General features: G+C 32.1%; 1 protein-coding gene across 7 annotated transcripts in view; it reads left to right on the top strand.

Annotated features, from left to right (window-relative positions):
- LOC111056071 overlaps positions 1-13,625 on the top strand; it is a 40,040-nt gene extending 26,415 nt beyond the window's left edge. For 5 of the 7 annotated variants that reach the window (XM_039442282.1, XM_039442254.1, XM_039442304.1 and 2 more), the window contains 3 exons: positions 1,529-1,651; positions 8,513-8,748; positions 9,329-13,625. In XM_039442282.1, coding sequence (XP_039298216.1) covers positions 1,529-1,651; positions 8,513-8,748; positions 9,329-9,734 — 765 coding nt within the window. In that variant the 3' untranslated portion in view covers positions 9,735-13,625. Of the gene's footprint in view, positions 1-592; positions 821-1,528; positions 1,652-8,512; positions 8,749-9,328 lie in introns of all 7 variants that reach the window. The other 2 variants (XM_039442289.1, XM_039442297.1) reach the window with 1 other exon arrangement.
- Positions 13,626-14,101: the final 476 nt, after the last annotated feature.

Raw genomic sequence — 14,101 nt, 5'->3', positions numbered from 1 at the left:
TTTGTATTTTCAATTAACTTCTGAATCCGCTTCTGCTGCTTTTTGATCTTGATTTTGAGAATGTTCGACTCCTCAACAAAATCATTTTCATCAGCTTCACTCTAAATATTAGGCCTACTTGGAAAATCAATATTCAAGTCCAACCATTTATTCCCAGCTAGAAACTCTGGATTCTCTCTCAATAGGTTCACCAGGAGTTTTGCATTGTTTACAACTTCCCAACCACACGAGTGAGAATCTTCCTGCTGTCTACACTGGGATTGTTTGAAAGCTGATGTGTTCACTATATTCATCAATTTGGAAAGCCTTTCATATAAAACAGTTGCTGAATCATTGTTCAATCCGGATGCAGAGTCAAAATGTAAGAAGACTTTGTCTGGCAGCTTTATAGCTATCAGACTCCAGTGAGATCCTAAAGTATTTCCACCATTCACAGTTATATTTTGGAGTTTGAGATTGGGACCAATATTAATTTATAGTCAAAAGGTTTCAAATTTTCTATACTATGAATGGAATCATTATCGTTATTGGCAAGCATGATTTGTGTGCAAATAATTGGATGTAATATAAGGACATCTTTTGCCTCTTTCAGATCCCTCAGCTCGTTCCAGATTTCTGAATCACTCAGCCAGGGTTCAATGATGATTTAATTGGAACCTACTGCATTATCGTTACTGGGTTTGCACTTGAGATTTTGGATTTCTTGTATGAGTGCATCCCTATGAACAAGAAGCTCATTCACACGAGAGACCAGTTCGTCCTTCTCTTTGAGAACCAAATCGTCCGTTTGACATCCTACGTCACATGAATCAATTTTCCGGTGCTTATTTATTACTGAATCAAGAGACATTCTATTTTCAAAGTTTGATATTTTTGTAATTTTCGCATTTTCTACTTCCTCATTATAATTAATAAGCTTCGATGGAGTAGCAGGTGTTGCATGATTGGAATGTTTGCCGGTGCACGCTTTAATCTTCTCACACGCCGAATCAGTTGTTATTGAGCTTGTACAAACCTTATTAATACATCTCCATACAAGGTCACTATTGCTTAGACTGTAACTTTTTCTAAAGCACTGCTTTTCGTGGTAGATGCATGTGTTGTTTCTCGCATTTTTGTGTGTGAGGAGAGACATGATTTGCAAATTAACAGTGACAAATGACTGAACACCAATATACTCAGAGTGGGAGAAGCTATGCAGTCATCTATTGAATCACTACTGATTAATTTTTGCTCCTCATTCTTATTGCTTATTACTATTGAATTTTTACAATATTACTTAATAGATTAAATTTAACTGTTAGCCTTAAACGTGCATATGCAGGCCTACTTTCCAAACACTTTGTATGGTGAATTCTCATTTTGTCTGAGCAACTGTGAATTTGAAAAAAAATTATTTGAGTATGTCGCAATACTTGTTTGTATCCACAAACTCGTGCTCCATAGAGTTTTATAGAAAAATATATTACTGTGTGTATTTAGATACCTTGTACAAGATCGTACTTCATGAATTATTTGAATTTTATAGATTTACTACTTCATTTGGATGCAACTGGAGTGGGAGAAGAAAAATCTTCCTTCTTCTATCAATGTTTTGTGCTGCAATGGAAACCTGAATGGAGGCGTGTTTGTCGCTGTTAGCAAATACTTCGTAAGTTCAAGGAGATTTTAAGTACCTGAATATCCCCATTTGTTAGTCAGAAACTTTTACTATTCTAGAAGCAAACTCTTCCATTCTAAACAATTCTGGGAAAATTAGGCGTTTGCATCTAAAATTTCTCTATTAGTAATGCATTTTTATGTGTCTTAGATAATAAATTACAAATAAAAAGAAACAGTACAAATTGTGTGGTCATATTGCAATTTTGCAATAGAGATTGCAATATTTTCACATTATTATTATTATCATCTCATAATCTGAGTTATCTATGGTATCCACTAAAATATTCAATGTTTATATGAATATGGAATAAAAATTCAATTGCTGATTGAATAATCATGATTATTTCCCGAATGTAGATTTTTATAGAAAATTTCTTTATCTAATTTATTGCCGTGCTACCAATTTCTCCTAAATAGGTTGGATAGCATTTCACACCTTTTAACCTAAAGGAAGTTATCGGCTCCAAAATGGTAGATTCTTGATAAACTATGAATGGATCTATTGCTTATGAATGAGAAATCCAGTTCTCAGAGCAAACCAACTTATAATCTTCAGAAGAATTTTGGCAATATACAACACAAATCCACAAAACAATACCTTACACACTTAAGCATCTAGCATCATTACAAGCTAAATACTTATCCATTTATATAGTTGAAAAACAATGGCTAAAGGCTTGTAGACACACAAAACAATTTATACAAAATTAGAACACCATAAAACTGTTCAATACCGGTACTCAATTTAAAACATTAAAAATTCAATTAAACAGAAAAATATTCAGAGAACACAAAATTAGAACACATAGCCAGCCACCATTTTTTAGAGAGAGGCCTAACAAGTACAGAGCAAAGCCCCACCTCAAAACCAGTGTTGACGTTATGAACACGTCACTGATATTAAATTCCAAAAAATTATAAATTACAAGTTTAGAATTTACATTTTACATTTGTTCTCAATAAAACTTTATTTCGAAACTGTTATTTTAAATTTATATATCCTCTATATTTATAATGATCTATTTATCTGTTAATTCTGTTAACTCAGTTTCGCTGATACCATGGAATGTGCAACACAATTATTTAGGATAAATTCTCAGTTAAAAAGTTGTCCACATATCGATTACTCTGATATTTACTATCAAGTTTTATAAATCTTGAATTGAAGATTCAATTTTAATCGAGAAAAAATGTAATATTACAAATACCCCCCTCTTGACATAAAAAATTTTACTGTTTGAGAATTTAAAGAAAAAAAATTACATTGAAACAAATAGAAATTGTTGAAATTAAATTCGAGAACAGTAACAATTTTTTCTATAAAAACATTACATGTCATCCTATAATATTGAAAATTATTATAAAAATTCATCAATAGCATTTGTTATACGTTTCCAAACAATATTTCAAAGTATAGAATATCAAAATTACTTTTGATTTAGCTTTATAATTTAAAGGAAAATATCTCAACGGAAAGTTTAATAAAGAATAGTTTTTGAAATTGCACATAAATTTAATAGATAGAAAAATTCAATTTTTATTGCATAAAAATTTAGTATGTTGAAATTTTTTTTTTAATGAATTGATGAATTGTTACATTTAATTTTCACATAAAATTTCAATAAATCAAAAAATGTTCATTTCTTTCACTATTGACGTGGTTGATTTTATTGATGCAAATTTTGGAAAACAGTCCGTTAAGGCACTCAGTATGAATTTCAGTTAAGTGTGACTCCAGTGTGATGACATCAGTGTTGGGCTGATCCGAATACTCGTAGTGTTGGGCTGATCTGGATGCACGTAGTGTTGGGCTGATCTGAATGCACGTAGTGTTGGGCTGATACTTGTAGTTGACTGATGCATACCAAACTCGATACAGGTGACATCTCAGTTAGCATTGCCTCATGCTTGTAGTAGACGGCTGCATACCAAACTCAATACAGGTGACATCTCAGTTAGCATTGCCTCATGCTTGTAGTAGACGGCTGCATACCAAACTCGATACAGGTGACATCTCAGTTAGCATTGCCTCATGTTTGTAGTAGACGGCTGCATACCAAACTCAATACAGAGTCACGTAAATTTTGTATCATATAATTATACAATGTACATTTCAGGCTTGAAATGACAATGTAATTTGTTTTTTGGAAAAGAGATAGACGCTGCATACAGGATTAACTTAGGTGAGGATTAATTTAGGTAAGGTTTGGTTTTTTGATATTTTCAGCTTTCAAGGTTTAGAGTTCTGCATACAGGAATAATTTAGGAGAGGATTTTTCGAATCAATTCTTTCATGATACTGTGACTGTTATTCTGAATTCAAAGTTGTGAATGTGAACATGGATGGCAATTACCTCCAGGTAATGTGGTAGTGTTGAAGTTTGAGTTACATGGTCAGCAATAGGCGTTGGCATTGTCATTGGCGTATGCATTGGTGTCGGCATTGGCGTTGGCATTGTCGTAGGCATTGGCATCAACATTGGCGCAGGCATTGGCATCGGCGCAGGCATCGGCGTAGACATGAACGTAGATATTGGCATCGGCACAGGCATCGGCGTAGACATCAACGTAGATATTGGCGTTGATATTGGCATAGGCATCAGCATTGATATTGGCGTAGGCATTGGTGTAGATATCAGCATAGATATTGGCATTGGCATTTGTATAGATATCAGCGTAGATATTGGCGTTGATAGTCAATTAATGACTCACACTAGTTCGAAAATCACCCAAATGTTCTTAACACTCTTCATGGCGTTCACTTGTTGTTGATTTCGAGATTCACGTGATAATTATTTTGATGTTAATGTCCACGCTGTACCTGTTATCTTAAAATGCTTATAAACTAAAAAGAAAATTTTGATTAGGCTACCAATACAATCTAATACACATGAAAATTATTTACAAGTATATAATCAATATAAAAATGAAATTTGTTAACATCTTATTATACAGTCAGCAATACATAAATTGTGAAATTTCCTCAAACTCAATGGAGACATCAATTACAAAATTTTAATAAAAAAATAATTTCATTTCCATTTATTCACTGTTCAAATATTTTATGAAAAGCAAATTATTCAATATTATTAATCATCGTTTGTTGGATACTATAGTTTATTTCGACTTTTCAATGTTCTAAACACAAACTACATTTCATGACAAAACTTTACTATCAATCATTAAACAAGAAATCATTCAAAACATCAATAATATTTTGCTTCAAAGGCAATCAATATTCATAAGTAAACATCTGCATCTATGGCAATCAACATTATTAATCATTATTTCGCATCTATGGCAATCAACATAAGTAATAACCTCTGTTATTCCTTCTTTAGGCAATAATGGGTTTCCATCTCAAAAAACAATCACATACCAGCAAAATTCTAATCAACAAACCCCACTAAAAATTCTACATACACTCCAGCATCCATTTCAAACGATAATCAATCATATCAAAATTTATAGAACAAACAGTTTTTAAAATTTAGAAAAAGACATCAATTACAAAAACTTTAGAGAAATTTTAATCTTTAACTCAAGTTTTATTATTATAACAAAAGAATTTATACATAAGATTAAATTTCAGCATGTTCTAAATTGAACCATTTATTTTTTAAATAATTTCAGAATTTGAAGACTGTATAATAAGTACAAACATTTCAATATTACAATACAAAGACAATCAAGATGGATAATGGGTAAATAAGTTCCCTAAAAAATACAAATAAGAGAAAAAGAAAAATTGGGTAAATAAATTTTCTAAATAATACAAGGAAGACAAAGATTAATTAGAGCCTATCCTACATGTCAGTACTAAACTTTCATAAGGAAGTATATTTAATAAACATATACTACAAATAAAAAAATTGCAAAATGGGTTAAAAGCCCAGAAGAAAACTATAACCTAATTACATATGGCTTATGGCATGATATGCAATGAAAGATGAGAAAATGGGACACAATTTGCTCTGAAAAACCTAGTTACATAATATGATACCTGACGAAAAATAGACATAATTAAAATATGTAATACATGATGAAAAAATATACTGCAAGCACGCAATTATTTACACTACAATAGATAGATTTTAGAAAAGTTAAGTTTTATCAACAATTTAAAGATTAGGAAAATAAGCTACTATTTTAACTTCCAAAATTATTTCAGAAAAAAAATACAAATTTAAATGACTATGGACAAGATTGGTTAAGATATGCATCATAGAAGAAATTTACTGAACATTACACAAAGACAGGAAATAATCGAAATTTGAAACGATTAAGGGCCAAGAAAAATAGGCTACAGGAAAGAAAAAAGACACAATTATGGACTCTTACCATACACTGCATAGTGATTATGCAATTCTGAATCCCGGCATAACACAGGATTCCTAATCATAACATAGTGCCGGGGAATACCCTTTCATCATGTGATTCACTGTCATCATCTTGTAAGTAAGCAACTTGAAACAACCTTTGAATACTAACACATCAATGGTGACTTTGTGCTTTGTTTTCTTCAAGAACATGATTTTATTCATGGGTTCATTTGTTTCAACAAAACCATTTTGCTTACAAAAATCAGTCATGTTCACTAGATAATGCTTTGCATACACTTTTTCAATTTTTAGTTGAAAGTTGAATTCATCAACTTGATACAAAGCAAGATTCATTTTAAAACTTCAACTGAGTTGTGGTCGATGTTGTAGAAACGTTCCATGATGAAATAAAAACACATAGATGTTGTCATTTTCTACACTTTAATTTGGTACACGACCATGGTTTCGTGACCACACAGGTGACCTGTGTGGTCACGAAACCATGGTCGTGTACCAAATTAAAGTGTAGAAAACTGACAACATCTATGTGTTTTTATTTCAAGATTCATTTTGTTTACATTGTTCCTAACCTCTACAGAAACCTGTCTCATGTAAACATTCACTTTATTTACTGTTTTCCTAACTTTCAATTTGGCAATACTACTTTCTTTACTGTTGACTTTCAATAAAGACAACTCCCTACCTACTACATTACTCAATTCTACTATCTCACTAGGATTTACTTTTTCAATAACAGTAACTAGGCCTACATTATCTGAAACTTGAAATAATTGATCTTGTATCTCAACACTACTATCATCCTGCTTCAATTTGCTTTCATCTTCATGATTATCAATCAATGTTTCATGTGTATCTTAATAGAAGGTTTATACTAACCTGCTCTAGTCTTATACTAGTACATTCTTGCTTCATATCATCAAACCTAGCACTTTGATCTTGTTTCAAATTATCAATCTTAGCATTTTGCTTATCAAACTTAGCATTTTGCTTATCAAACTTAGCATTTTGCTCATCAAATCTAGCATTTAGCTCATCAAACTTGTGTGTTAGGAACGCTATAAGATTCAGATCATTTTTAATGTTTGCCATTTTGTAATATGCACTGATATCCATTCATTAAAACTTGACCACTCCAGAACTGACCTCCCACTCAGCAGCATACCATTCATAACCTATCAAGACATCAGCCTACTAATAATTTTTCATAACCAGGGATATATTTTGTAGTTTGAGTCCCACACCAGGGCGTACCATTTGCCGTGCTACCAATTTCTCCTAAATAGGTTGGATAGCATTTCACACCTATTAACCTAAAGGAAGTTATCGGCTCCAAAATGGTAGATTCTTGATAAACTATGAATGGATCTATTGCTTATGAATGAGAAATCCAGTTCTCAGAGCAAACCAACTTATAATCTTCAGAAGAATTTTGGCAATATACAACACAAATCCACAAAACAATACCTTACACACTTAAGCATCTAGCATAATTACAAGCTAAATACTTATCCATTTATATAGTTGAAAAACAATGGCTAAAGGCTTGTAGACACACAAAACAATTTATACAAAATTAGAACACCATAAAACTGTTCAAAACTCAATTTAAAACATTAAAAATTCAATTAAACAGAAAAATATTCAGAGAACACAAAATTAGAACACATAGCCAGCCACCATTTTTTAGAGAGAGGCCTAACAAGTACAGAGCAAAGCCCCACCTCAAAACCAGTGTTGACGTTATGAACACGTCACCGATATTAAATTCCAAAAAATTATAAATTACAAGTTTAGAATTTACATTTTACATTTGTTCTCATTAAAACTTTATTTCGAAACTGTTATTTTAAATTTATATATCCTCTATATTTATAATGATCTATTTATCTGTTAATTCTGTTAACTCAGTTTCGCTGATACCATGGAATGTGCAACACAATTATTTATGATAAATTCTCAGTTAAAAAGTTGTCCGCATATCGATTACTCTGATATTTACTATCAAGTTTTATAAATCTCGAATTGAAGATTCGATTTTAATCGAGAAAAAATGTAATATTACATTATAAAATCATACACTACAATCATTTCTTAAAACTCAACAAATTATATAATATGTAAGCAAAAGAAAAGGATTGTAATATGAGAAATGTAACACAAGACAAAAGTTTTGACATAACCCGAAAGGTTGTCTGCCAGGAGTCAGTATCATAATATTTTCTCATACATACATTTTATTTTTATATATTCTACAATTTCAAAATTAATGCAAACATTTACACACATGCAATTGAATGAATAAACAAAATAAAAATAAATCTAATATTTTGTCAAAAAAAAGACTGCATTAAAAAATTGAGATATTGTATTCTCATATAAAAAAGATTAAAACAATATCTAAAGTACTCATGTTTTTATTGACCTTTCAAATAAATACGTTTCTTTGACACACCTTGTAGTTTTTTTAATTAAATAATTTATTGAGACTAAATTAATTTCCATTCCAGGTTTGTCGATACATGATCTATTCTCAAGATGGAGACAAAATTAAATTGAAGAACCTCTTGAGGACCTTGCCCGTTGACTGGTCATGTAAACCTATTATTGTATTTGAAGCTGTTTTCGAGAAAGACATTGGAATTGTTGAGGAGCTGATTGCGTCCAACAATCGTAGCAGTTCGTATGAGGCGATATTCAATAGAGTGTGGCTTCCACCAGAACTGCATCATAAGATAGATGTGATGTAAGTTGAAAACCCTGTTTCACAAAATTCAAATAGAATTACAGTACTTGGACTTTATTAATTGACGACATTCTAAATTGCTGCGATCAAATATCCTGAAAACTTCCTCACTGCTATCGACAGCTGATTATTTCATTGCATGACTTTCTCTTTAATAGATAAAGTGGAGCAAGAATTGTTAAGTTCTCCCACTCTCACGTTAAAGTCTCCCCCACTATGACAATGCTATTCATCAACAGTGTTTCCCACTTTTCGAATACTTCTTAAATGCTATCAATATATTGTGCTATTTTATCTGGTTTGAAATACAATTGACCTACAATAAATTTCTGTATGTTGCTTGCCAATATCAATTCACTTCTAGATTCAATAACATCTACCTTTAATTCAACTTTCATCAACATTAGTAGCCCCCCACTAGATCTACCTCTAGCAGCTTCTAAATCAAATTTCTCTTAGAATGCAGACTATTTGTAAATCTATTTGAATTGTTGAATTGATGCTATCGATTTCTTCTTGATATTATACAAACGATGTGTAAATCTTTAACACTGATTTTAAATTCTATTTTGTTTTACAGTCCTCCCGAAAACACATATCTCGATAGGCTAAATGAGAGTCATGTGAAAAAAGTCAATGAAACTTGGAAATATGGTTCGAAGGATACAGAAGCCATGGTCAAGAACACAATATGCGGGAATTTAGGAATTGGATTATTCAGAAAAGAAGACGGCAAGCTGTTGGCGTGGAATACGATGCAGCATTTTGCTGGCCTGGGAATGCTGTTCACAGATGTTGAGGAGAGGAACAAAGGGTATGCGAGGATAGTAACCGCTGCCCTGGCCAAAGCTCTAGTCGAGCAGAATGTCATTCCGTTTGCTTGTATCAGTGAAGTTAACAAGCCATCAATGAACGTATTCTCCAAATTGGGATTTGTTGTTGCTGATCGTTGTACCTGGGTTATTGTAGATGCAATTCAGAAATGAATTATTTGTTAACTATTACTGTATTTATAAAGGATATCGTATTATTTACTTACATGTTGTATTTTGGTATAGTCAGCTTGTCTAACTATGTATAAATTGTATAAATAGATCAGTTTCGCTAATTTACTCGGTTATTCTTTCAAAGTAATAAAAAAATAGTAATTTATACTTTGTCACTTTGACGGTGAGTTTTGATCCCATCTGTCTATCCATACAAAATTCGTGATACTTGGTTTTACCAAAAATTAAAAGAATTTCTATTTGGAACTTAGGATCAGGATCATCAGTATCTCATTAATGCATTCATTACCTTTTGAAAATATTTTCTATTTACTGACAAAGTATTATGTGAGTTCATCGGGGAAACTCCCTTCTATTATTGCCTCTATAACACAAGAAAGTCTTCGTTCAAAATGAAGAGAAATTCACAGCATGAAATAGATCAACCTAATGATGAATTATTCTAAGCATATGAAAATATATTTTTTCAGATCAATATATATTTATAGGCCTACTTGACTAATGAAAGAGTAATGAAAAAGTTGATAATTAGATGTTTAATAATGCTGCTACTTATATTGATTGTTATATTTTTCTATCTTAATCTTATGAATGTTTACTTTGCTAGAATCCTAATACCACAGGGTGGCCACCTACCGGGAATATGGGAGAACCTTGAATTCCTCATGATTCTACTAACCGGGAAAAATACCGTGAATTCCTCATGAATTTATCATTAATTTCTATTAATTTAGTAAAGAAGTGTACAGTAACATATTCAATTGGTAAAATTTTCCTCTAATTTTGGGTTAGCCTATGCTTTTTTAAATGCTTCTTAATGTACTGATAACAGTTCCTCTGGTGCAATAATAACGTATTTATGTTCTAAGTGTGTAACTGAAGCAGGCGCGGATCCAGGGGGGGACGGTCGGGCGACCGCCCCACCCCCCACTTTCAGAGTGATGTTTGAAAAATCTACAGTGTTACTTCAAGTTCAGTCAATATAGACATGAAAAAGGGGGTGTGCTTGCATTTTATATTGTAGTTCTGATTTTTCAATATATTGTTTGTATACATAAAAGAAATCCATTACGAATTATTTCATGCAAAATTTCCTTGTGCTAGATACACGATGGCCCAAAAACCTCTTATTTTTGGCTCATTTTCCAGTTTTCAGTTATTTCTGCCAAATCCTGACACAAAAATTCGTTTTCGCCTTTTTTTAGATCATGAAATTCTTAACAATGAATCCTCCATTGTCATCACATTAAGATTTTGCACCATGATATAATTCCATTAGATCATGTTCTATGAGAATCACCCGTTAGATGCTCTTAATTTAGTGGAGAGGCGCGCATAAGGACATCTCGAAGGATCAAAATTTCAAACACTGATAACTTTTGACACAATGATCGGATCTCGATGTACCACAGCTCATTCTTCTCTGCTCGTCAAGACGGTTCAAAATCATGCATAAGTCGAACTCGATTGAAAAATATGAAATTCATCCCTTAGTGTAGTTTAACCAGTATTTCAATACACAAAGAAATGACCAATAATTCAGAGCTATATGTAGCTCGGTAACCCATTATTATAATAAAGGTCTGGATCTTGAATTGAATATGCATTTTTTTCTCCTCTTTTAGTTGCTGTAGATGGAAAAATATGATCGTAATGTCAAATTCAATCATTAAAAGAAATCGAAGATACTTTCCTCAACGGTCTAGGAAGTTCTATGATTGGAAAAAGTGATTCAAAATGAATTTTGGGGAACTGAGCTCGTAGAGGATGGAATACTCTACAATTTGGAATCAATCATGAGATGTATCAGACTCATTTTAGAGACTCTTCATTAACAGAAAAATCGCGAAAAAATGAGAAACTGAAATATCGCTATTTTTAAAATCGGCTGTAACTTTCTAATGATACTGGAATCGGAAGTATTCTCCATTCTAGTGGAAAAAGAAAATATACTTTTCCACATCCACATTTTGAAATTTTATCCGAAGTATTTCACAAGATTTGCAGCTTTGAAAATGGAAATTGGTCATTTTTTGTGAATTGAAATACTGGTTGAAGTAGGCCTACACTCAAGGATGAATTGTCTATTTTCTAATTGAATTTCATTTATGATGCATGATTTTAAACCGCCTTGACCTGCCGAGAAGAATGAGCTGTGGAACAATGAGATCTGATCATTGTGTCAAAAGTTATGATTGTTTGAAATATTGATTTTTGAGGTGTCCTTATGCGCGCCTCTCCACTAACGGGTGATTCTCATAGAACATGATCTATGAACTTATATCATTGTACGAAATCTGGATGTGATGACAATAGAGTTGCTGATGATGATGATGATTGAAGCTAAAACTTGGGTGTTATCTAAATACAAGGATCATTATAGTCAGGTTTACCTGAAAATCCATATGAGATAGAGCGCTCTACCTGTAGAGCACAAAATTACGCTCAGAGTAATCTTGAATTATACATTTAAATGGTAACAATCGGAAGATGTGGATCAAAAACTAAAATCATAGAAATTGATTTTTTCCTAAAATTTTACTTATTATTTTTTGTAAAATTGTAACTCAGTACTCATTGAAGATAGAAAGTTCCGAATGATCTCATTTTATTAGGAATTTCATAATCTAAATAAAAGGCGAGAGCAAATTTTTCTGATTGATTATAGGATTTGGTAGAAATAACTAAAAACTGGAAAACGAACCGAAAATACGAAGTTTTTGGGTCACTCTGTATCTAGCACAAGGGAATTTTCCATGAAATACTTGGTTCTGGATTTCTCTTTTGTACCCAAATAATATATTAAAAAATCAGAACCACAATATAAATTGCATGCACCAGTGTAGGTTAGAGAAGATGCATGTACATGGTGTACATGCACCAGTGACTGGACTAATAGAGAAGAAGAAGAGTAATGCAACGCAAGTAATGCAAGAGTAATGTCGAACGGGGGGGGGGGTCGGCTGGACGACCATCTCCCCCCCCCCCAGGTAAGGGTCATGGATCCGCGCCTGAACTGAAGACTGTTGGCCTAGTAGATTTCACATTAATTTCTGGTTTCAATCGATTTGTTAGCTTATTTTGAGTATGAAACAGTAAAAAAATTTGACGCTCACTACTTATCGTTTATTTTAAAATTATCATATTTTTAGTCATGATATAAATCAATTACATTTCAAAATTAAATATTTTGATGACTTCATTCTCTTTGGAATGAGACTTTCTTCAAGGTTTGAAGAGTCACAAACAGCTGGAATCGGCTATGGTAGCCTACTGTACATACATGCATATATATGGCTTATAAATAAAAATATACCTAAATCACGAAACATGTTGTGATAAAATAATTTAAAAGGGTAATGAGATTTATTTATATTAAAAGTAGCCTTAAAAAAAAACAATATATATGGCTTCATTGGTAGAAGTATGACTCAGACTCAGAATACAACATGTTCAAATATATTGATAACTTTGACATTGCAGTCTATTCTTGTGATGAATTTTTATTTTTAACTACTCACTGAGTATTGAAAATGGACCCTGTCCGAAAACACTCCACACAAATGAGTAGTTAAAAAAGAACGTACTAATTCCTCACAAAAATAGACTGTAGTGTCATAAATTATTAATATATTTGGAAATTTAAATACGCTATTCGCAATTCGTCATGGAAGATCAAACTGAATAGGATTTCCATAATATTTTCTATAATTTTTTACGAATGTATCTTGTTCCTCAAATACCGGAACTCTACCTGGAAAATTTGAAATTTTACTCTGAAAAACCGGGAATTACTCATGAATTTTTCATTTTGAAATGGGTGGCCACCCTGTACCATCCAAGATTAAAAATAAATGTTTTTCTAAAAAAGTAAATCTTTTATTTATTATTTCTTCGATTTGAGTGATTATTTATGGTTGAATTCACTTCTTAAGCTGTGTTAACGCCAAAGTTATTAACAAAATGTTAATGACTTAATCTTTATAGATTCCATTAGATTAAACGGAACTTGACAAACACATATGTTCATCATGTGTATGATAAGTTTAAGTTATGTTCAATCTAATAGAATCTATAAAGATATTAACATTTTGTTTATAACTTTGGTGTAAACGCATCATAGCTTTATTTAAGTCATCTCCAAACGACTTGCTCAACAAGATGGCAACGCTATCATATTACTATGTTCAGCTGTCAGCTCATTATTGCATGAAATGATGAATTTGCAATGCTTCTTGGGCCTGTTTCACATGATAGGAGACTTGGACATGATCACTGAACAGTACTCGTCTTTTATTACCGAAATACCTTGAGTCCAATGGTGAGTTCACATGATGATCGCGTGC

Source organism: Nilaparvata lugens, chromosome 1 (genome assembly GCF_014356525.2).
Source record: "Nilaparvata lugens isolate BPH chromosome 1, ASM1435652v1, whole genome shotgun sequence".
Taxonomy (NCBI): domain Eukaryota; kingdom Metazoa; phylum Arthropoda; class Insecta; order Hemiptera; family Delphacidae; genus Nilaparvata; species Nilaparvata lugens.
The sequence above is the reverse complement of the archived record's forward strand: the minus strand, read 5'-3'. Positions and strand labels throughout refer to the sequence as shown.